Here is a 26,138-nt window from a genome sequence, read left to right on the forward strand (position 1 = left end):
GAAGTTTGTATTGTGGCTTTATATAGCTATGGTCAGACACTTGCACGTGTCATTATAATAATTACCATCTTATGAAAATCGAGCTCAAATTGTCACTGGAACAGCCACATCTGAGGCAGTAAATGTTCCGTGCATCTCAGTACTCAGGCTCAGTGGTTGGGAAACAATGTCCTAAGCAAATGGTCATCATTTCAAACTGCATTAAAAGTTCTTCTTTATCTTCAATGTCCTCTTCATTTCATATTACAAACAGTACTTTTGGGAAATCTTACAATTTAAAATGATTTTCTATTTTAGTAAATTTACTAAATAGATCCTTCAGAAATCATTCTAATATGATGATTTGCTGCTCAATAAACATTTCTTACGATCATCAATGTTGAAAATGTTGCTGCTTAACAGGTTTGTGGAAACAACGAAACCATTCAAATATTTGTGGTAAGATTTTTAAAAGAGAGAGAAAATTTAAAGAGAAAAACTGTTTTCAACATTGCTAATAATAATAAATGTTTCCTGAGCATCAAATCATCATATTAAAATTATACTTAACAAAATAAAAGCATACTTAGACAAAATGTTAATTCAGCTACCTAGCAGTGATTTTCTTTATATATACATGAGAACACTGAACAAAACATATAACTAAACTGTTTATTACTTATAAAATCCACAAACAGAAATAGGCAAATAGTAAACCGAACATCCACCAATACAAAACAGATTTGATTAATTATATTCTATATTCTAAATCAATTGAAAATGTTATTTTAAAAAGTGATAATGATCTATAAACTATTTATACAAACAGACTATTTATAAAAATAATTTATATGTTCCTCAAATTTGATTAGTTAAGTGGATTTCCACTAGTGTTGAGTATAAAAGCCTTGAGATGTTTCACTGTGTTTTCCAGACTGTGCATAGTTGAAGCAGAGCTATGCAGTCCTGCTGGAATTCCCCTTGTGCCTGTTCTGCATTTCATTGACTTCTGCTTTGTTCTGTGACTACAGTACCTTTGCTCTGTTTGTCTGGTTATCAGCTGTTACTGTTCTAATTTCATAGATGCTTAAATTATGTTATGAATTAATTTGTTTTCCCTTTTTGCACACTTGCACTTTGATTTTCAATTCCATGTTGTACAGAAATACTTAATCAGCCTCCTAAACGCATTACTGAAGAAAGTCTCTCCATTTGCTTAATTACAAAATGAAATTCAAGTGCAGTCTTAAACGGTACACACCATTTACATTATTTCCCACGTATTTCTTGTTTGAGCTGCTCTACATATGCGTGGTCCTTTCCATGAACAACCTCCATGATGGCCAATGCCTGTAACACAAACAATAATCACTTAGTACTGGCATTTACAGAGTATATATATATTTTTTTTTTTACTTATGTCTGTAATCCTAAAACCTGAAAGAGAATTAGAATTTTCTGTAGTTTTAAAAATGTAAGTTAAGGGTCTTAACAAGTTGTTACAAAGTACAAGTTAAAAATTCGCCTTAAGTTTTAAGAAACCTTGTGAATTTTGATTCCCAAAGTCTTAAGAATAGAATCAACTCATATAGATTGCTGCATCCAGGACAAGCACAAGTGAGTACAATTTTGATGAACAATACAATACACGCGTCCTCCCACTCTGTCATAAACAAACTTGGTGTCAGCTAACGTGTGAATTTGCTTGTCATTTGCATATGTGCATATGTGTCATTATGCGACAAGAAGCTCGTGCTCCAGACTGCCGTGAGCATGCTCAGGACCGTTTGCCGTCAGGCTGTGGATTGCAGGTAATAATGATCAAGCGTAGTGTCAGTTCTGGCAGGTCACGTTAGTAAAGCTCGCATCAGATGACTCTCAGCTGATCCACGTCTACCTATAGTAATACGACGCCTATCACTGTATACATATATAAGCTCCTTCAGAATTATCAACAGCTATTGCATTCTCAGGAGCCAATTCCCTCCTCCATCCCCAGCTCCTCCTCCTCAGTCAGGATTAGGCATTCTGATTCCCCCTGAATCAGACTGAAATTCTCTAATTATGTTGTACATTAAAATTAATTAATGATTTCTGCAATACATTCATGTTGGTTCTGTTCTGTTTACCCTAAGGGGGGTTATTGCTGCTCTTATCCATGCTAGGCTGCATGGATGCGCAGGGAGATTTTGCCCAGAACAGAACCATACCGCCAATCCAAACTGTATGCTAACTGTCAGTCGTATTGACGATAGTGTCCTGACAGAATTGTAAATAATGTTCAGTTCCCATTTAGTCAGTCACGTTCGACGTTACGTCGATACTGACGTAATGGTGTCTCGCCACGGATCCCAATCACCTCCAAGTGGTAACTAAACAAGCCAATGGACATTGGACAGTGCGATATTCTATTCTATTCTATTCTATTGAGACATACGGGTATAAATATGCCCGGCATTAGTCACCTCATTCATATTTTGCTTCGGAGCCGAGTGGTTATGACAACAATCGCTCATTCCAATCATCAAAAGAGAATTTCTTCAGAGAAAGAGCAAACAGCTATTTTAATTGCTTTGAAAGCAGTTCATTTCGGGAGATTTCTCTGCTGGTGTGAAGGCGCATCCAGCAGTGATTTACATCCAGCCTGCTGTGCACGAAGGAGTGCAGTGCTTCACCCCTCGGCGCTTCGCCGTTCAAGCAGACTTACTAAAAGAGTGTCTTTTTAAATATGTCTTTCCGTCCATGTGTTTCTGGATGCGACTTCCTGACTCTGATGGCCATGATTGCTGTCTCACATAGCGTTTGTGGATGGTACATGCTCTCACTGCGAGAACATGTCCATGTTGGCACTGAAGTTGTGACTGCTTGTCGCTGAGGGCATCCCCCTGCGGCGTCTACACCAGCTCCGGGGCGAACGGAGTCATCCCGTCAGCCCCACCGAGGTACCCGCAGGAAGGCGACGCAGCCTGTCCATGCCGCTAAGCTCTCGAAGAGTACATCGAAGCGGCCCTGAGACGGGTGGCTCAGAGATGGTGGGAGCTGTTCTGAAACAGGACATGGCAAACACATGACTCCTTCCCCCAGAGGAGGGCAGGGTGGAGACATAGTCCCACTAGGTTCAGCGAACATCGAGTACAGACATGGTCCCACCAGGTTCAGCGGCATCCTGTTTACCTAAGTGGCAAGCAAAAGACATGTCCTGCGTGCAGAAATTGCGGTTCTCCTGGTGAAGGACGCAATAGAGCCTGTCAGCTCCTGTAGAACTTGATGCTCCTCACAACAGCTAATTCCTGGCTAATTCCCATGAGGAAGGAACTGCTTTCTCAGGGACAGGGCGCCGGCGGTGGTAGACACTATCACTTAAGTTAGAGACCACTCTACTAGCCTTAAAGTGGAATCTGTTCGCTGAGTGGTGTTCTTCCCTGCAGGAAGACCCCCGGAAATGCCCGATCAGCTCTGTGCTTTCCTTGTTGCAAGGTTGGAGTGGAGGCTGTCCTATGTTGCCGCCATCGCAGCACATCACAATGCTGTTGATGGTAGGTCACTTGGAAAGCACGACCTGGTCATCAGGTTCCAGGTGACAGGAGATTCAATCTTTCCAGAGCGCACCTCATTCCCTCCTGGGAGCTCTCTGTGGTCCTTTCTGGCCTACAGAGAGCTCCCTTTGAGACGCTTGAGTCAGTTGAGCTTAAGATTTGTCACTAAAGACAGTGCTCCAGACCGTGCCTGCTTCCTTCAAGTGGGTGAGGGACCTGCAGGCATTTTCGGTCAGTGAATCATGCCTTGAGTTCGGGGCGGCCCTGTCTCATGTGATCCTGGCCCTGGCTCCACTCCTTTCAGGGACCAGGTTGTGAACTTGCAACACTGCCTCCAGAGGCTGTGTCCTGTTCGTGCATTGCGTGTTTACGTGGACCAGTCACTGTATGCTTTCATTGTATACACAAGATAACATTCTGCTAAATATCTGCTTTTGTTTTCCACAAGAGAAAGTCATACAGGTTTGGAATGATGTAAGGGCCAGTCAGTTTTGGAGGAGCTTGTACCTTTTGAAGAGCACTGATGCCTGTGGACTTCCTGTCCAGAACGATGTAGAGTCTGCCCATCTTCAGATACATAGATGCAATATTTAGAGAGTGTGCTGGGTAAAGGACACTACAGATCAAAAGCAGACGATATAAATATTAGTATATGCACAAATATCAATTTATTTAAACACAATTTATGCATTATAAACATATACATATTCACCTTCACATATATTATATTCGTGTATGTGTGTGTTCTTACGTGTATGACTTCATGACTTTTTCGCCATAGCGAACTGCTCCATCGTAATGCTCCATGTAGAGACAGATGCCCATGGCCTGGTACATCATATGAAGGATGTAGACATTGGAGTCATCAAACACGGTACTCATCTTATCAATGCTGAGCTCACACATCTCCAACAGCTCAGCCGGGCGTGAACGACAGTCAAGATTCAATAAATGTTGGCCTTAACCTTTTATGTTATTTAATGACCTTTGACTAAACATAAAAACACCATTCAAAAACAACAACAGTTGTGGGCTAAATTGTTCTGGTTGGTTTCTAGGACATTGCAAGGCTAATCTAGGTGGCTATGATATTTTAAAGGGCTCATGACATGACACACCAAATTTTCCCTAATCTTTTGACATATAAGAGGTCTTTGTAGCTTAAGTTTTATAGCTTAAAACGTTCTACTCATTATAAAAAAGCATGTATTTAATAAAGCTTCAAAAATGGCCCGTTTAGATTTTATGGAATCTGTGTCGTCACACGGGCAAATACATTTGTATATGACTGCCTCCAAAGCAAGACATTGCCAAATAGTTTTACATCATAGAACTGAATCCTGTCTACGTGAGTGTCAGTTAAAAGCAACAAAAAAAAAAAAAACACCATTAACAGTTTTTTTGCGTCTCTGTACAGCCTTTAGAAGGACCCAGAGTCAGGAACAAGTGGATGGTTTATTTTTAATGGAGGTCCAGGTCAGGTCATGTCGGAGGATTATATCTCTGTTTGGAGCATTTTAATGCAGATTGTTTTATAAATGAGACCCAGTGTAATGAAAAGTACAATGAAGATGAAGAGGCCAAGTGTATCTGACAGCAGCTACATCGTAAATCATAAGTAAGGTTTAATAATGCTTTCCCAGACAGCAACATAGTGTCGGCCCAGATCCAGCCCACATCTGGTACGCATTGAATCCACATGTACCAGATGTGGCCCTGATCTGGGCCGACACTATGTTGCTGACTGGGTTGTCTGTTAGTGAGTGAATGTTGATACTTTTTCCTATGCAATGACGTTAGCCAATCGTAACAGTCTGTTTACTGAAAAGCCTTAAAAAATCCCTTAAAAATTGATCATTTGCAAAAAACTTTCAACATTATAAGTGAACATTAAGTAACATTAAAATAATAAAAATGTTATGATATTTTTGCCTGTTTCATGTTCTGTCCGATAAAAATCTTAAGTTTGTTCACTTGAAAAAGCAACATAATTTGAGACAGAAGTTTAAATAAATGTTTAAATCACTAACCCTGTAAGCACTAGTAATAGTGATGCTTGACTTAGCAAACATTATTAATCACAGCTTATTTAAAACATACACTGAACAATAATATTTTGAATAACTGACAGTATTATGAATCAAACAATCAAGTAACACTAGTTAATATTAATTACAATATTAGCAAAAGGGTCAAAAAAGGATATTTTTCTCAAGTTTGGCCCTGCGGAAGTTTTCCATCGTATTCCGGGCATAACGCACCATATCCTTGATATCCTTTTGACTGATCTTATCCTTCAGCTTCCGCACCTTCATCTTCACCACATCCTACAGACCCACAAGAGCAAAGTGATATGATCAACATATTATATTATAATAATACATTGTAATACCATATAATATCATTTAGTAAAATCTCTCTCTTGTACATGTGATGGATACAGATTTTCACACTCATTTGAGGCCTTGCTAAATCCAATTTTTTTTTAAATGGTAGTTTATATTTTACATTGTATTGCTTAATTATGTTGTGCTATGAGGTTTATATGTGTTAATTTTGTATATGTGTAATTGGGTCTAAAACAAATTTCCCTAAATGGGTAAATAAAGTGTATTCATCCATCCCACACACCATGGATTTGGTTGTGCACTCTTTGCAGTCACAGGTGAAGTAGTAGACGTCTCTGAGTTTCTCGATCCTGTCCTCTGTAGGGTACAGCAGGTCTATGTAGCTGGTGTATATCTACAAACACAGAGGAAACATACAGAAAGCTGTCAGTCACTGAAACTCAACAATAAGGATACCTGCAGAGTGTAAGACGTCAAGATCATGACAGATAGAAGATAGAAGAGAATATGTTTTTGAGTAAAATATTTGAGATTAACATGTGGTTCACTTTAATATTCAGTAACATTATTCATTTGACTGCACTGACAATGTTAGATGAGAACAAAACTGCTGAGCTGAGCTGAGCTGGATGATGACACCACTGTTTTCTGCAGAGATGTTTTATAGCTGATTCGGCTGAAGCCTTTCCAACTTCAACACTGTTCGTGAAATGAATTAAAACAACATTGACTCAAAGTAAATAACAACACTATTGTCTTTTGTCGAGCTGCTTTAAAAATGAATTTAACTCATTTCATAATTGATGAACAACACTGAACTGACTTGAAACTGACACTACTGTCTTTTTTAGAGATGCTTTACAGCAGAATTGAATTATTTTTGCATCAAATCATCATTTTTCTGTTTATCACTGTAAAGCTGCTTTGAAACAATCTGTATTGTATAAAGCACTACATAAACTGTGACTTGACTTGACATTGTAATTTAGATTTTTGTACAAATTGGTGTGTAGTTATGAGTTATTGTGTTTATAGTTGTGAGAAAATAGTGACTTGTTTCATAAATTGCGTGTTTTAACAATCGTGAAAAACTGTACCTTTCCTCCATTGATTAGGTGGTCACACTGGTCACCCAGGTGTAAAAATAATGTAATGAGGGGCTCAAATACAGGTTGATTTTCGATTTACATCTTTGTTGAAGTTCACTTTGCATATTTTTTTGCAGATGTAATATTATTTTATATAGGAAGCGTTTGGGCAAGTTTAATGAGCAGTTCTCAACATTATTGGCTATATTGACTAATTGAAACCTATTGTTTCTAGATTTGTTATTCTTTAAAAACACTGTTAGTGCATTGTTAATATTTTGTTATCAACAGGAAATTATTTTTTCATCATATTTTTGTCAACAGTATGTTTTAATTGAAATTAATTATCACGTCTTTGTAATGGTTGACAATTTACTGACATTCTGTCAGTAATTTTGTGACTAGATTAACACTGATAAGATGGCAACGACATACTGACCTCTTGCCCTGGACTGATCTCCTGCACAGCCCGTACTTCGGCATTGACACCTCTGTATGTGATTATGACATTGGGAGAGCAGCTGTGGTTCATGAGGGCAATGCTAAGAGAGCAACAGAAACACAATACAGGAATGTGGGAGACAAAAAGTGGATAAACACAGTGTAACAAAAAAACCTGAGAGCTTAGAGAAAATTGTAAAGGATGAAGACAGAAAAGGGAAAAATGAGAGGTTGTAAAAGAGTCTGACAATGTCCCTACTCAGACCTTCTGGGAGGTGTTGGATTATGTTTTCAACCCAATCGCTGAATTGAGACTGTTGGGTAAGGAAGCTGGATTGATTTGACCCAATTGAGGTTTATATTCACTACTAAATCAGTAACCCAACAGTGCTGGGTTGGGAATGCGGACATGAAAGAGAGCAAGCACATCACACAAGTTCCAGTGGTTCCCTACAACGGGTTCTCTGGCCCTTGACCGGTCTATAACGTTCTAGTAATCCTGTAGACCTACACTGTAACAAATGGCTGTAAAATTTACAGCAACTTACTGACAATTTTCGTTGCACACAGAATATACAGGCTGCGTGAAAACTATGGCATAATGATATCTACATCACACACACTGTACACACTCCATAGCGTACACATAAAAACTAAAGTGTACTGTAGACTTAAGAGGCTTTTGCTTGCAACATCCTGTAAAGTATGACCTTTTTCATGTCAGTTTGGTTATTCAGATTACTGCAAATGGATTTCCAACCTACTAGTGTCTCAGATATGTTAGATCATAAAGGCAAATAAGTCAAGTCAAGTCAAGTCAAGTTTATTTATAGCGCTTTTCACAATACAGATTGTATCAAAGCAGCTTCACAGTATTAAATTAAAATAATACATCAATGTTTGTTTCTAGTGGAAAACGTCCACGTTTGGTAATGCTGATCAATAGTATTGTTGATTGATTGATTAATTTAAATATCCCCAAATATCCCCAAAATAGACACTTTTATATCATTTATACTGTGTGTGAGTACATATTTAATTTATTTTATAAATAAACTCATTTTAGAACACAGCTATTCTTTTTTATTTGTTTGATCTTTCACTCCAAATCAAACTCCAATTCAACTTCATGAAGCATGGCATTGACTGAAAGGGAGCCAATTCTTATTTTGCTCTTTGCGCTTTGCAAAAACATAAAGCCTTGTGAGAAGAGCACATTGTCAGAGAGATTGTGTATGTGTATGTGTTTACTTGTGCTTACTCTGGGAAAATAGCTAAACCCAAGTTTGAGAGTTCCTCGTCCTCCACAGTAAAGCCGTTACAGTGAACCTGTGTGAAGGAGACACAACATATCATGCCAATCTTTTACTTTAATTGAACAATTTAGGGTTAGATTAATTGACCTGACTGTTGCTACATATCTTACAGAATATCCCAAGAAATTAATTTAGTCAATTTTTTGTTTAATTAAAAAAAAAAAAGAAAAGAAGTGCCAATAATAGAATAGATTGTTGGCATTTATGGGGGGAATAGGTGGAAATAAGATAGGCAGACAGACAGACAGACAGATAGATACACTAAAAAATATATTTTTGCTGCTTGTTCAAATTGCTTAAGCAACACAATTGCTATACATTTTGTCCTAACTTAATTTGATTGTGTTCAATCTGCTTAAATATATGTAAAATTTAAGTTTACTTAATCCGTTTGTGTTGGATTACATTAATGATTTGTGTTGCATTAACTGAAACTGGGCGGTGCTTGTTAGTTCCCAGCATGCTTTGCATATGGTTGAATTAATTGAGAATAAATGTTAAAATTAAGTGGGGTTTTTTTGTTGAGAAAATTAGAAAAGGGGAAGACTTGATAGTGTGCAATTGTGTTTAATGTTCAATTACATTGGAATTATTAGAACCATTTAAATTACAGTGGGTTACCATTGTGGAGAAGAGTGGAACATTTTGTTAGGCTGTGGACTGATTTAAGTTCTTATAACTGCTAAAAGATTTGCTAAAAGAGCATGTAAATCTTAGCATTTAAGATGTTAATATGTGCTACTACTAGCGAATAGCTAACAATAGTCTATCAATTTAATTGTGTGCCACTAAAATAAATGAAATCTTAAAGGATGATTTAATATATAAATATGAATACCTGAATCATGTCAGGGAGCCTTTAAAAATTCACTTTGAGACTACTTAAATGGGTTGCTTAAAATGACTTCATTCCATGCCTTCCACTAACCAAGTTTTGTTTTTAGATCCTTGCCACAGTTGACTTTGTCTTGCACATTATGGACTATGTATTATTACATATGTATTAAGAATTAAGGCATGACTTCCAATTCACTTTTCAGCTAAACAGCTTAGAGTTGTAAATGAATACAGTACCGCACTTCAAGCACTGAAGCCAGGAGCTTATTTTTTAGTGCTTATTCTTTGACAGCTCAAAATGCATGGTTCTCTTTTCATTGCCTGAGATTCCTCACAGACCCCTGCCCCAATTTCAAAAACTCATCAAATCTACACAAATCACCACAATTTTGGATTCAAAACGTCAATTGTTGCCAAAAGGTTTTAATCTCTTTGGTAGATTACTGGGTCTTTATTATTACCCAGTAATTTATTTATTTAGGTATTTTTATTTATTAACTGGGAAGGACAGAGCAAACAGTCAACTGTCACACTTCTTTTACAGTATGTTTACCTGTGAGAAAAGTGTGAGCAGGGCCTGATGATCAGGGAAGTCCATGTGTTTGGAGAAGAAGTGATGAAGGCCAGCTATATGTGCTTCAGTCATCTCCCTTTTCTCATTATCCAAATCCTCCATGTCTGTGAGAAGATGAAGATATCATCATAACATTATCCAGCAGCTGTATGCATGCTTAAAGTCAACACAAAAATGGCATGTCAACATTTCTCATTCCACACACATTCATATTGTACATTTGGAGACACTAGAGCTGTAGCTGTGAAATACATAAATATATATTTGAAGAAAAATCGACAAAATATATATGGGTGTGTAGTGTGTAAAAACTTAATGAAAGCTGTCTAACCTAAAACACAGAGATCAAAACAGCATAAATATTCACCTTCTTTACTCTGAAACAGCAACACAGACTCAGTTTTTGTTGACTCAAATATTGTTTAACCAAAATAGCAGAAGTTGCCCACATACTGAAAAAAAATTCAAAAATGTATCTTTAATTTTACTTTTTGCCTGTGAAAAAGGTGGAATTAAAAAGTGTATTAAAAACTGACCAGAGAGCAAATGTTTCAGCCCACAGCTTTCTTCAGTGCTCATAGAAAATAATGTTTAATACAATGGAAACAGAAAACAGAAACTTAAAGCGAAATGAAATGAAATGCTATAAAATGATAACACTAATTTTAGAAACAAATTTTTTTTCAATCGTCATCTTAAAATTATTCAACTAATTATTAAGTACTGATAACATGATAAGGACTTTAAAAATGGAGAAAAATGTGACCACACTAATTACATGCATTTGTGTGAGCAGAAAACTGTGGAAGTTATTCAAAAATAAATAAAAATAATACTAATAATAAATTAAATTAAATTAAATTAAAAAGTAAAAGCACAAAATACTCATTTTCACTTCCAACACCACAACTGGATGCCACTCATATGTATTGTGTGACAACAATATAGCATACTACTATACAATATAGCATGACATTCATAATGCCTAGTATGCACAGTATTCAGTAAGTTAGTAATCCATTTGATCCTCTCTGTCAGATGTGTCTAATGTTTTTCTGGTACTTACGGGATTCCATATCCTTCAATAAGAGTAGTTTTTCTGATGGGCTTCTCTCTTTCTGGTCTCTCTGCATCAGCAAAATACACGTCAAAAACTCATTGATTCTGTATCTCTAAGAGGAGTAAGAAAACCGTGCTTGTATCTAACCAGCCTGACGATGATCCTGGCCACCAGTCGCACCGTCTCCGAGGGGCACCAGCTCTCTCCAAACGTACACATGGCATTACACTCCAGCTTGTGCATGGGCCAGTTCTTCTTCTGTCAAATACACACAAAACTGACACATGAAACACTCTCTCACACATACACACAAAACACTGCATGAATGTCTATAGCGCTGGGGTGTCCACACTTGGTCCTGGAGGGTCACTGTCCTGAATATTAGGATGTGTTTATTAATATTCTGTTTACTTCTATTTAAATGCAAATGCAAACGAAATAATATAAATAACATGAATGAACTAATTAAAGTGATTTGTGTGAACAATCACATAGCTTGGTTTGGTGTTCGTGGTGTGATTGTGGCAAACAACTGTCTAAATAAAATTCAGAGGGAGTAGAGATGCTATATTTAAATCCTAATGTGTTTTGCAAAACAGGGGAAACATGTCAATGACTTGCTATTGTGCATGAATACAATGAGGAGTCATTGATGTTTATGCACTTCATGAACAGACAGTCACTTTGAAGTAGCACCACAGCATTTTCAGTTAAAAATGGATAACTTTTTATGCGTTTTGGCTGTTCTTTTACACGACAGTGGCGTTTTGGGACCTGAAAATACGTTTTTGGGTCATTTACACAACAACGATGTACTAAAAACTGAAAAGCTTTTACTTTGCATTTTTCGCATACAGATGATAACATTGTCAAAACTATCCCAAATTCACATGCGAAAAACTACTAAAAATGCTGTATTATTCATGCCAGGCCAGTAGTTGGCGACGTCACCGTTTTCACAAATTGGCGTTTTTGTGGTTTACACGGAGACGATAACTAGGGATGTCCCGATCCGATCACATGATCGGAAATCGGGCCCGATCACGTGGTTTCAGACTCGATCGGAATCGGACGTTACCTCCCGATCAGGACTCGGATATATATGTATATATATTCTCATTATTTTTTAACACATCTATAGTTATGTGGTGGCACAGAGTTACGCCGGTTTCACACTGCACGCGCGTAAGCAGCGCAGGAGCAGTGCGTATGGTGAGCATGAGCAGGACGCGCGCTTTGCTTTCACACTGGCTGCGTTTGTCACGCTCGGCTGAACCGCGGCTTGGTACAGACAGGGTAGGCTACTCTATAATGGATAAGTTGGCATTGCTTTATTTCGTTTTCAAATACATTTAAGAGAAAAGACTTGTCAAGAAGCTTATTTTATTAATAATTTCATTTATATAACTTTTGGTTCATCTTTGTTTTTATTGTTCTGGCAACAAGTTTGTTTTTGGACATTTGTTTTCTTTTTAAATTGCTGTTGGTCATTTGATCGACTGTTTAAAACACAATAGATATCATTAATGTACTTTTTGGATAAAACTGCGGCGTATTTTGGCCATGATCAATGCATTGTCACTTTAATTCAGCGTAAACGGCACAGCAAAAACTCGGCGCCGAAACGATCGCGGCACTGCTGCTTCTGCTCTACTCCGCCTCTGCGTGCGGTGTGAATGCTCTAATCTGTTAACATGGGCGCCGAAATAAAAATACGCGCTGCACGCTCTGCTAACGCGTGCAGTGTGAAACCGGCGAGTGCAGTTCCTAAAAGCACATTACTGGCTTTGCAAACACTGTGGCACTTTTATTTTTTTATTTGTTTACATGCCTGCTGGGTATTTTAAGTTGAGGTGCTATTTGTTTATATATTAGACTTTTTTTAAGTCCAAAAGTGAAGAATTTATGTTATTTATTACTTGATTGTTCAAGCTACCTCACAGAAGTGCTCTGTTTGTTAACAGAGTTGTTGAATATTAAAATAAGGTGAATTAAATAAAAAATAAGGAACATCCTGGATCTGTTTTTCGCTCTTCTTTATTCTTTTTTTATATATTATAGAAGTATCGGATCGGGACTCGGTATCGGTAGATACTCAAAATCAAATGACTCGGACTCGGACTCGAGGGCAAAAAAACCTGATCGGGACATCCCTAACGATAACGGTATAGTCTTCAAACACTTTGAATCTCGTTTTCAAAAGTTTGTGTTTTCAGGCACCTCAAAACATGCGCATGCGTATTACGTGTTCAGTCTATAGGCACGTAGTGTTTCTTTACAAAGTGACATCGCCAACTACTGGCCTGGCATGAATAATACAGCATTTTTAGTCCTATTTGCGGTTCCGTGTGAACGGGATTGTTTTGACAACGTTGTCATCTGTTTGTCATCCATTTTTAGTGCAACGTTGTTGTGTAAACGTAAACTTAAATCGTACTCACACACTCATGTTAACTGTATTTTTTTGGAAATCCATATAAAAAAGACAAACAATTATAAACTTTCATGTAGGGCTTAAGATTCATTTCGGTTCGTTACAACAGAGTATATGTGCTAGCTACATTAAACCTTTGATGTAAAACTCTTAGATTATGTATTTAAAGAAACAGACACTAGCTCAGTGTGCTCTCTGATGTAAATATGATCCGCTGCATGTTTCACTGAAATAAAAAGTCAATCATACCTATATTCCATTCTTGCCATGTAAGGACTTCGGATCTCAAAACATCTTTATTAATACATAATTTAAGTATGTTTATATTGCTTTTTTTCAAGTATTTTTTTCTCAATTTCTGAATGTGATACTGCTTTCAGAGACCGGTTTACTTCATGTATGCGTTTCCTCCATTATTTTTATTTCTTCCTTTGCATAATTTGTTTCTTTGTATATATAGTATGTGTATGGCTGTGTTCATGTGTGTATTTTGTGTGTGTTTTACCTGACAGTTCACATTGCAGTAGAATGCTTTTTTGCACTTTCCACATTTTGCAAGACCTTTTTTCCTGTACATGATAAATAAAAACACAAACAAACACCAATGATCATTAAAACTCTCAATGATAAAAATGTGTGTGTGTGTGTAAGTAAGAACAAGTCATAATTTCATATAGCAATGAGTGTTTCTTGTGAAAACACAGTCATTATTACTATTTGAATATGTAACTTGTTCATTTAAACACATTAATTCACTCTGTCTTCAAAGCCCCCTCTGTAACTACGATTCATTTAGAGCTGAGAGAGACTGTAACAGAACACAGCGGAGAACAGCCATTACACTGAAGCAGCTGTCAGAATGAGTCTGCTACTTTTAACAGGCACTGTCACTTACACCCACTGATCCTGGCCAGAGCAAATGTCCTAAGGTTTGGCCAGCTGCTTTTAGATGTTGGGATGTATTTTTAGATGTGTCCTTTTGGAGCTTATCTATACTGTTCGTGAATCAAAATGGCTAATTTATCGTGACTATAGTAATGTATTTTATATCTCAAAAAACTTGTAAAGACCATGCCAAGCCTATTTCACACTAAAATCTAAAGAGAAAGAGGCAGATAAGATTGAATTGAATTCAACTCACTCTCTCTCTCTCTCTCTCTCTCTCTCTCTCTCTCTCTCTCTCTCTCTCTCTCTCTCTCTCTCTCTCTCTCTCTCTCTCTCTCTCTCTCTCTCTCTCTCTCTCTCTCTCTCTCTCTCTCTCTCTCTCTCTCTTCTCTCTCTCTCTCTCTCAGAGTTATGTTGTTATAGTCATATACTCATGATGTTAAATCCTGTCATTCATTCAGCTTTACCAGAATGTTCATGTGGTAACAAAGGAGTACATGCCAATTCAAGTTTTGTAGCTGTATAGATCAGACATTAATTGAGGAATTTATTAGAAAACAATGATCATAAATGTATCATAAAAGTAACAAAGTAGTCTACAATGTAAATAAATAAATAAAATAAACATGACATGGCAACTGAAACTCCGTGAAGTCAGACCTTGTAAAGCACTGTTCACAGATGAGTCCTCTCTCTTTGACTGACAGCACGTATGAATAAGCAGGACAGGAGAACAGCAGTTCACCGACTCCATAAGCTCTGCTCACCCGCAGTCCTCTGCCCTTCCCCGGGCTGTCGAACTGCTCAATGCCCGCGATGCCCTCCGCCTTCATCGTGTCACGGAAATCTAGTATTTAATGGGAGCCTGCACCGGTTGTCCGAGTTTCAAGATTTCTGAGAGATTTTCGTTTTCACTGGGCGGAGCATATATGAATATTAATGATTTTTCCCAGACATGCACGTGTATTTTAGTCCACGCTCCTCGAATCACAGCTCGCCTCTCTGGGGTCTGTCTGCGTCCCGCTGTACTACAAACCACGCCCCCTGCGGATCACACCTACTACCAGTTACGCCTCCCGCGAAGAAACAAGCGTGGATGCCATTGACTAAAACAATCTTTTTAATTAAATTAATTTATTTCTATATTTTATAAATTAAATGTTTGTAAGACGAGATTATATTCCTTTCGAATCTTATTAAGTGTGAAATAACAGATAGTAGTAAAACATAACATAAATTATGCTATCAAATTAAATTAATACTCATGTTAATTATAGATTATAAAATTATATTATATAATTATAAAAAAACTACCCCCCCACACCTAAATCCACCCCTTCCATAAAAATAAAATTGACTGTAGAGTTTCATAATTGAAATACATTAAATGTATGTTATACAATCTTTATGCCTTATCACTATGTAGTGATGATAGTGAATCTTAAAAACCAAGAAAAATGTAAAAGCAGCACTAGTACCCCATTGCAGGACAAAAATACTATGGAAGTTAATGGGGTCCATCAACTGTTTGGTTACCTACATAAAACCTTCAAAATATCTTATTTTGTGTTATTTGGAAGCCAACGACAGCAAACGTTGAGGCAGACACAACACCTGATGCATTCACTACCTTTGGAAACCTTAAGGTAGCATCTGAATTTGGGATACTACTTAACAGCAATATATCCAGAATAAAAAGGAACATAATGAACATGATCTCAAGGTTATATTTATTTCACTGTTGTAAAAGACATCAAATCAATGTTGAACTTGAGTTTTAAATAATAGCCTACTTGTTATGTTGTGAATCTGTACAGTAATGCAAAATTTTATACTGTTGTTTCCAGTACTTTTTTATAATAAATGTTTGAAACAAAGCTTACAAAAAGAATATTTACATATTCATATATTTACATAAGTGTACGCAACTTCTATGGTCTGAAGATATACTATACACAAGACATTCTCTACCAAAGGTCTAAAATCAAACAATAATGCCAAAGCATCAAATCCACAGTGTTCTCCACTACACAAATACTATTCCGACATCCTTACAATACTAAATGTGCTCCTCCTGCCAAGGAACACAACCTGCAGGCGAGACAAAATAGTCACACAGAAGGTTTCGTTGGATTTTCGCCGTATCTGATGCATCGCTTTCCCCTCTTTGCTCCGCCGGCTGGAAAGACCCACTTCCTTGCTTCCTCCAGGTTCCCTCAACTAAGCTGTGGTCCTCATTCTCCCAATCCGCAAAGCCTGGAGGTGTGTACGCCTCAGACCTGCGCTCGCGGAGGAAATTATGGATGCATAGCGAGGCCATGGTTATCTTAACCACCTTGTCTGGCTCCAAATATATGGTGTTCCTGAAAACCCTTAGCCTGTTGGCAAGAATGCCGAAAGCGTTTTCTGGCGCTCTACGTGCCCTTGATAGACGACAGTTCAGTACCTGTTGACTGCGGTCCGTCTGCTTGCATGGATACGGCGTCATGAGATCAGGCCTTAAAGGATATGCCTCATCACCCACAAACATGTACGGCATCTTTACGTCACTGTTGGGCAAGGGTTCAGGTGGAGGGAAGTTCAGCAAACCCTGATCCATGGCTTTGCACAAGTCCGAGTGAGCGAACAGTCCGGCATCAGAGACACTGGCCTGGGTTCCCACGCTGGCATAGATGAACTTGTAATTTGCATCTACCGCAGCCATGATCGTCACAGAGAATCTGCCCTTGTAATTATGCTCAACGCTCACACTTTTTGCTGGAGGCTGTAAATAGATCCGTTTTCCACCAAGCGCACCTAGGCAATGTGGAAACTGCCATTTCGATTCAAAGTCTTGAGCTATTGTCCGCCATTCTGCCTCTGTTGATGGTGTCTAGCAATAGAACAGAATAAGACTTCATTAAGTTCATTTTGTACACTTATTCTAGAGGTATTTATGATATTTGTATATACATAAATATATAAAAAGTATATAAAATATGTATAGCACAATGTATAGCACACCTTGTGGTCATGACAGCATTATAAATTTCAAATTATTCCTAATTATTACGTACCTTAAAAGAATACACAACAAAATAATTTTAAATCCATTCTTTTTATTTTTTTGGTATTTCTGTATAATATAGGCTAATCATTGTTATATTTTATTTTCCCCTTCAATTCATGTTCTTCTTTACCCAATTAATGCTCTGTACTATATTTTTAAATACGCAAATATTCCCTGTAATATTCCATGTTTTGTTTATATTATAAATAAATGTCTGACAGTCATGCCAGTAAAGCTTTGGTTTTACTGTATATGACTATTTCTGTAGGCCTTCACTTCACAATGTGAATTTAACACTCAGTGTGTTTCGAGAATGTCTATACATTGCGTGAGCAATGTAATATAATACAGCCATGCCTTAAAGGGGACATCTGTAGGATTGAAAATAATCCAAGATATTTGAAATGAACAATTACGGTTTTCTACTACAAGAAGTTTTTTCTACCACAAGGACCACAAGTTCCTAAAGGCACAGATGGGCTGATAGTGATCTAGGCCTGTAAGCCAAGATGTTTTGGGGGTCGATGAATTGTCACACCTTTAGTATGGTGGAGGAAGTTGTAATTATCTGATTGGTCAGTTTGAAGGTCTCACAACTGGGTTTTAGTCACATGGTCAGGAAAGGATAAAAGAAGATTAAAACTTTCTTGGGGCTCTTCCTTTACCTCCTCTTTCCTCCCTCTCTCTCTCTCTCTCTCTCTCTCCCTCTCCCTCTCTCTCTCTCTCTCTCTCTATATATATACTGTATATATAGCAACGCTCTCCCACATGCGCTTATTCCCGTCGTTGGTATAAGTGGCAGTGGGTGGAATTGACAAGAAATGTACAGTTTCTACCATCTTGCTGACAACTTTTCTACAGTCATTCGGCAGCCTTGCAGGCTGAACCTCTGCAGGAAATCCGCCCTTACACATTGGATGAAATGGTCACCTTTTTTTTGTTGCCTTTTTTGCATTTAGTTAGGTGTCTGCCAGCTCAGAAGGGCTGAAAAGAAAACACGCAGCCAGTTTGAGCTGTCTGAGTCTGAAACTGTGTCATCCAGCGAGCGGCTTCAATTTGCAGCCAGTTTCTACGCAGATAGCTAGCTATTTGAATAAGACGACCTCCGAGACTTTGTTGTTCCCGCCAACTGAAACCGGGCCCGGCCCGGATCCGTTTTAGAGCAGTGAATTTGCCACTTTAAAGACGGATCCGGCTCGCAGTCATGTGCTGTCTGGGTTATGATTTCACTTTAGTTAGCGTGTAATGTTGCTGTTTGAGCATAAACAACATCTGCAAAGTTACGACGCTTAAAGTTCAAAGCAAAGGGAGAGATTTTCTTTTAAAGAAATTGCTTGTTAAGAACTACAACAAATGGCTGGTAGAGACTACACGAGCTTCCTCCCGGGTTAGTGATATCACTATACTTGATGTGCTTAGCACCCTCAACCCGTAGAACTGAGACTGGCTGAAGCTTTGTTTATACTTTCGCCTGGCTCGGCAGCGCGAGTCTCCGAGGACTGCGCGCGCACCTCCCCAAACGGACGAGGCGTTCGTCATTGTACTATTCGGTGAAACGACAGGGGGCGACTCAAGTAATTGTCCAATTAACCACCAGGAATCAAGGGTGAGAAGAAGAAAGGTCCACACGTGACAATGTTTATTTTAGTACATCACCACCAATACCACACTACAAAAAGAATCGTGTAAAATCCAGTAAACCCTGAGATTATTACTTGTGACATTAGAACAAAATATGTGGATATAAAAACATGTATGTAGACCAGGGGTGCCCAATCCTGCACCTGCCGATCGACTGTCCTGCACAGTTCATCTCCAACCCTAATCAAACACACCTGACCAACCAATTAAGGTCTTCAGGATCACTAGAAAATTAAAGGCAGGTGTGTTTGATTAGGGTTGGAGATGAACTGTGCAGGACAGTCGATCGGCAGGAGCAGGGTTGGGCACCCCTGATGTAGACTATACAACTAAATTAAGGATCTCTTAAATATTTTTTAAAAGTTTCGTGGACATTTTATAAAACATGTCCTTTATTTTTATTAAAATGGCTTATGTCTGCTATAGACTCATTTTGTAAATACATACTTCGGATACAGAGCCACACGCGTTGTTACAAAAAAAGCCGTGCACACCGCCAACGACCACCCACAGCGCAATGACGTCATATTTGCTGTGCGGTGAGTATAAACCTAGCTTAAAGCTGCTCAGAGGGAGAGAAATTATCTGGTACAGAAACAGAATTGATAAAGTCGGAGCTTATCTTTTCACCACAGGCTACAATAATAATTTAGCCGCTAGACTCGTTACCAGGTTTCGGTACCCGCAGCAGCGTCACATGTTCCACAACAACGCTTAGCTGCTCGCAGATGCGCCTGCCTATTAATTTACAGCACAATTGGCTGATGCCAATTAATTAAAACATATCGGGCCGATTAATCAGTCAGCCAATCAATCAGTCGATCTCTACTCATGAAGACCCTAAAGAATCACACCAACTTTGGAAAATGAGCATCTGATGTCCCCTTTAATGCTGCACTTTCTTTATGTCATTCTTATTTTTTTTTATTTTTATTATTAATCCCAATTTCTGATAATTTGCTATAACCGTACAGGTTTACATATTAAACTTTATTCTCTCAACATAGGATCTGGGTCCCATGACTTCACATCGCATGGTCACAAGATACTATCATGTCCTCTTAAGTTAATATGCAATACTTTTAGTCATGATTAATGTTACCACTGCAGATGTTTAGGATTGTGCTGAGTAAATGGAAATCAGAGTTTACCTTCAGGTAGTCTTTCTTCATGACCTGGTGCAGAGCAGCACAGGTCTCCATAACGATCTGTGAAATAGTGCTGGCCCCAATCTTGTACTGTAAACTGAGGGAACTGAATGTTTCCCCTGCATAACAAAAATAACCCTTAAAATAAACAACAGCTACGTTCAATGAATTCAGCGTTATATTAATACTGCCCAGGCAGACTCACCTGAAGCCAAATAGCGCAAGGTCACAGACAGGCGATCTCTCGCGGATATTGCCCGTCTCATTTTAGTGTGTTGTTTGGTGATGAGGGCCCCGACGCTCCCCAGCAGGAGCTCGAACTCCTCCTCCGTCATCCGCAACAGCTCGCGGCAGCCGGGCTCCTCGCTCGACTAGCAATAACATATCATTCATATCAGAAGGCGTTTGACTAAATAATGCTTCTATCAGAATAAGTGCAAGCAAGCAGCTACTGCTTTTATTATAGTTATTTGTTTACCTCCAACACTCTCTGCGGAACGGACAATCCGTGCTGCTCGCGTCTCTTTAAACATTCTCTCCTCCATATTCGTCTGTTGTTTTTCTTTTTTTCTTTTTCGCTGCAAATCAGCGCACAGATAACTTGGAGTGCAAGCTGCTTGTTGTTGTTGTTCGCCATAATGTAAGGGAAGAATTACAATCTCGCGCGAGAACTTTTGTCTCACCAGTGTATTTCCTGGTACGTCATTTCCTGTATCAATTCACCCGTGTGCGTTTTGTTGTTGTTGTGAAACGTAAGCTCTATGGTTCCGGGCTACTTACTTACATATACAGAGTTTTTAAACATATTTGGGATTCCAATAACTCCACGAGAATATAGTATTGTTTTTGATGCAATTCCAGTTGGTTTTTTGAGACTCTTGAGAGGTAGTAGTGAATCTCATAAGCAATCAATGGATAAAAAACAGGTCTTGTTAAACGGTGTTGATATAAAAGATAGTAAATGTAATAATAAATTCTTCAGATGCTTGATTCACTGCCCTGCTACACCTCGAAATAAATACTTTTGGAATGAACACTTTGGAAATATTAATTGGAGATTGATTTGAACCTATAGCCTACTAATAAATACTGTATTAATAATAAAGTTTATGAAATATACTTTAAAATTATACATAAGATTTACCCAACAAATGAGTTCCTAAAAAGATATAAAAATGACCTTTCTGAATCTTGTACATTCTGTAAAAAGGATACTGAAATTGTCTTACATATTTTTTTTGAATGCATGTAGGCTATGTGAAGTTTTTTTGGATCGATGTGGAATATTTATTTAATATGTTGAGTGGAATTAAAATCTGCATAGAGAAAAGGGATGTTTTTTTTTTATTATGACAAAAAAGATATGGACAAGAGTCACGATTTTATGTTAAATCTTATCTTATTGCTTGGCAAGTTTTACATACATAAATGTAAATGGTCTGAAAGGATACCCAACATCTTCCATTTTAAGGCTGACATGAAGATTTACTTTGAAACACTGAAAGGACTTTCAAACCGCAAAGCAACCAGAACTATGGACATCTTCAAAGAATTAAATTCCTCTTCTTTTTAATTATACATGTATAACCCCTCTCTGTTATGTTATATATTATCTTTTTTTTTTTTTTTTTTTTTTCATTAATATGTGAATCAATGTTCTTTAAATTCATTGATATGAATGCTACCTGTAATAAAAAATAAAAAATAAAATAAAAAGCTCTATGGTTCCAACCACTGATGTAGAATGTCAATATATAGATCAGTGGTTCCAACCAAAAGACGTGTTCTTTACTTTAAATGTGAATTCTAAAACACTCTAAGTGCGATATATGTGTTGTATAGCTAGCCTATTGTTGATATAACTCTAAAAGAAAGTTTTGTTGTTGTAAGGCTCGTTTGAGGATGTGTGTGTTCCAACCATAGACAGTAAAATGAACAAGCTAATGAAACACTAATCACCAATATGGTGACATCAAAACAATTACAGTACTAAACAATATTTCTTACAGTGGCATCCCTTACGGAAAGAAAATACATTTCCATATATTTATAATCAATATATTATATGATGTAAATATACTGTAAAATATATGAAATAATATATTGCTTTAATAAATTATAATATATTGAATTATACTTAAGAAATTGCCACTTTTCAAATTTTGGAAAATATATTTACAATATATATTTACACTGTAAAATGTAATTAGTTGAGCGTACTTAGAAAACGTGGAAAACGATTGCCTTACATTTCTCAAGGACGTTTTACCCAAATCTGTAAGTTTCTAATATGAAAACAAACTAAAGAGAGTCAGGACAATGATAGACAGTGCATTTATTGCTATTTATTAAACTGAAACTTAACTGAATAGATTTTTTTATTTTTTTTAAACCCATCAATTTAATGTAGTTAACTGACATAACTGCACTATATTTAACTATATGTCTGCCTGTTAAAAAAAGCAACATGCAACATATTATAGTGTTTCTAGGTCTTCTGCTGGACTGAAGCAGGTTCTACTCTTCAGCACAATGGTGACCCACAAAACTCAGACAACAGAAACCCTTTCTGGGAGCAACCATATATGAATCTCATCCATGGTTCCCAGCATGCATTGCAGCATGTCACTGTTGTTGAGAACCGCAAATGCATTGATTGATGTAACAGACTTTTGTGATAAACCTTGGAATGAGATCTGTGACCCAATACAATTAGTGATGATTATGACATAATCAATCAGTCATTAAATAAATAAATACCAAATAGATTATCCACAGAATTTCTCACAACTTCTTTTTTTTTTATTTTATTTTCTTAAATACAAAAAGTCAAAAGCAAACACTGATCTCCATAATGGTAACTACTGAAGGGGTGGATTAATCCACTGATGCTTTGAATATCTAATGAGTGATTATAATCAAGGTATTAATCAATATTTTTCCTTCTAAATATCACATGAGTTGAATGACTTCTCTAGGCTTATGAGATTTTACTCTGTTATAGAAGTTACCAGTGTGATTACTGAAATGTTCTTTTCATGTATTCTCTAATGTCTGTATTTGGTATCTGAGAGGTGACTGAGGGTCTGGCCACATGCCATGAATGCATTAACAGTGCTTGCTCATTTAGCCTGGCTTCCAGAAATGAAATAATGGACTTGTTTTGTTGAGAAAGGTCTTCAACATGTGTTAAAACATATATCTGTTCTTCTAGCTCACAATGACGACCATACAATAGGTCACAAGGGTCAGTGGAGCCTATAGTTGAGGGACCATTTCTTTGTTAAAGCTTTACTTTACTGCATTAGACTAAAGTGTCCTTTTCTTGAGAACTGTGGTTTATTAAAGAGTACTCTCCTTGAGAGAAAGAACCTATTATCTTGATGTTTTGAGAAGACTCTCCTGTTTATAATTAGAGCCTGGCCAAATCCAACCTTGAAGAAGCTGTGTGTGTGTGTGTGTTAGTCTTCTTGGTTACAGGTTAAGGAACAACTGCATTATTGGAGATTGACTGACTTGTTGTTCTGGACATGTTGGCGCCCAGCAAGCCAAATCTGCGACCTGGAAGGTCACGACGTGCCTAACTTCAGGGTCTGAGTGTCAGCTGCATAATCGATGGAGATATACTTCAGTCTGTCTGTATGTGTGTGGAAAATTACTATGTTTATATATTTTCTTAGCCAATGATAATCATTCAACCTGAGGCAAGGACCGGACGTAGCTTAGACATTGGTGTGATCTTTGTATCAGTAAGCGGGGCGGCCTACAAACTCCTTGTGAGTCTTGAAGCTGACTTCTGCCTGATGAAACTGCAAACTATCTTCAGTAAAAAGTTTCTTTAACTTCTTATAATTCCGACTCTTGTCTTCAATTGACTGCACTCTTGACTTCAGGTCTTAATTAATCTGGTCCTTAGGTCTTTAACTGTAAATCCCCTAACACTACAAACTTTATTATTTTTAATAAATCTTCAACATCTAAACCTCTGTTAATTTTCAAAAAGAACTTTTATAGGCGTATGACAGAAATAAAGTCAGTAATTAGTGAAGCTGGTAATGCTGTTTTTGCTGTTTATTCCTCCTCTACTGAGATCTTGAGAGATCTGTTAGTGTTTAATGTTCTGTTGGGATTTAAAGGGTTTCTGTTGTCTGAGTTTTGTGGGTCACCATTGTGCTGAAGAGTAGAACCTCTGCTTCAGTCCAGGAAAGACCAATAATGTTTAATTGCCTCTGTCTGCTTCTTTTCTGCCAAGAATTTGTCCTGTCCTGTCCAGCAGCACTGTAATCCTTCGTCATCATGGACAAAGTAAACTTCGGATGAGACCTTAAACTGAGGTCCTGACTCTCTGTGGTCATAAAAAATCCCAGGATGTCCTTCAAAAAAGAGTAGAGGTTTAACCCTGCATCCTGGACAAATTTCCCTATTGGTCTCTGTCCATCATGGCCTCCTAATAATCCTCATATACTGATTGGCTTCATCACTCTGTATCCTCTCCACCAGTAAGCTGGTGTGTGGTGGGCGTTCTGGTGCAATATGGCTGCCATCACATCATCCAGGTTGAGGTGATTCCCCCTTCCATATGTAAAGCACTTTGAGTACTCAGAAAAGTGCTATATAAATGTATTTTACAAGCTCTGGATGGGGCCTGGGACGAACCTCAGTGTACCCCCGGCCTCTCCACCATCAAGGGTAGAGAGTGGAAGAGCTTGTGAAGTGTGAGGCTGGCAGTGAAAGGTGCCTTCCACGACTGTGTGAGCTCCTCATGCACTTCCTGTGTGCTGCGGTCCGACCTCAGGAACCAATCATCCAGCCATGAACGCTCAGGGGATGGCGGAAGGTTCCACTCAAGCCCGATGTTTGCGAATTATTATTTTTTCTGAAGTGTTGACAACTTAGTGTTAACTAATAATTGTTGCAAACTGGTACTACCAACAAAATATTAGTGCATTCCTGGAACTGGGCGTCGTTACACTACATCCCTAATGCATCGCTTTCTGTCAGGACTTTTACGTGCTTTTCCCAAAACACTGAAGTGACGTCGACGTCCGGGTTAGCAGTAGCATGAGCCGTCAGGCAAGTGTTATTTAAATAAGCTCCTGATGTACTTACAAACTTTCCAATGCCTCGTTTTATGAGTACAGAACCTATTTGTACAACTGTAGAAGTTTGGTACCATTCTGGGCATTATTAGTGGGGTAATTTACGAGATACAGCCTAGGATCCAATAGCGCCTGCACTAAGCCATCCGGCTGATATCTCTAAATAAGCTTTAACTTTAATAATGTTCGACCAAGGGAAAAAAAGGCTTCTGGGGGGGGTGTTTGGCTCGAGGTCATGGTGCAAAGCACCCTAAATTTGATTTTACTCCGAACCATCCCTTTAAGTTAGTCAAACTATACTATTATTAGTGCTATATCCACCGCTTCGCTCCAGATGGCCTTTATTAACTGGATTATTTTTTATGATGGATAGATGCATTTTTGTGGGGGTCTTCAAAATCTTGCCCCCCATTTATTACCATTATAAAGCTTGGAAGAGCCAGGATAATTTTAAATATATCTCCGATTGTGTTCATCTGAAAGAAGAAAGTCATGTACACCTTGGATGGCTTGAGGGTGAGTAAACCAGGGGATAATTTTCATTTTTGGTTGAATCATCCCTTTTAACACTTATAAAACCAAAGAGATGCACATACACTTCAGGAAAGAGCCCAAACATTTTGCTACTATTATTTATTTATTTATTTATTTTTATTTTTTGCTTTGTTTGCTTAGCACAGTATAGATTTGACAAGAAACGATG

General features: G+C 37.8%; 2 protein-coding genes across 2 annotated transcripts; both read right to left on the bottom strand.

Annotated features, from left to right (window-relative positions):
• smyd2b (SET and MYND domain containing 2b) lies at window positions 1–15,525 on the bottom strand. Its single transcript, XM_079887610.1, has 12 exons — window positions 15,159–15,525; window positions 14,119–14,182; window positions 11,327–11,437; window positions 11,186–11,246; window positions 10,099–10,223; window positions 8,654–8,721; window positions 7,391–7,493; window positions 6,147–6,257; window positions 5,722–5,842; window positions 4,267–4,441; window positions 4,023–4,131; window positions 1–1,329 (listed from the first exon to the last, which is right to left on the bottom strand). Exons 1-12 carry the CDS (start codon window positions 15,329–15,331, stop codon window positions 1,249–1,251), a joined length of 1,302 nt encoding a protein of 433 aa, XP_079743736.1. The 5' UTR covers window positions 15,332–15,525; the 3' UTR covers window positions 1–1,248.
• Window positions 15,526–16,203: 678 nt separating this feature from the next.
• Window positions 16,204–21,051, bottom strand: LOC307169034 (uncharacterized protein). Its single transcript, XM_079889428.1, has 4 exons — window positions 20,815–21,051; window positions 20,542–20,707; window positions 20,340–20,455; window positions 16,204–17,370 (listed from the first exon to the last, which is right to left on the bottom strand). Exons 1-4 carry the CDS (start codon window positions 20,971–20,973, stop codon window positions 16,558–16,560), a joined length of 1,254 nt encoding a protein of 417 aa, XP_079745554.1. The 5' UTR covers window positions 20,974–21,051; the 3' UTR covers window positions 16,204–16,557.
• Window positions 21,052–26,138: the final 5,087 nt, after the last annotated feature.

The sequence above is a fragment of the Squalius cephalus genome (assembly GCF_949319135.1).
Source record: "Squalius cephalus genome assembly, chromosome: 12".
Taxonomy (NCBI): Eukaryota; Metazoa; Chordata; class Actinopteri; order Cypriniformes; family Leuciscidae; genus Squalius; species Squalius cephalus.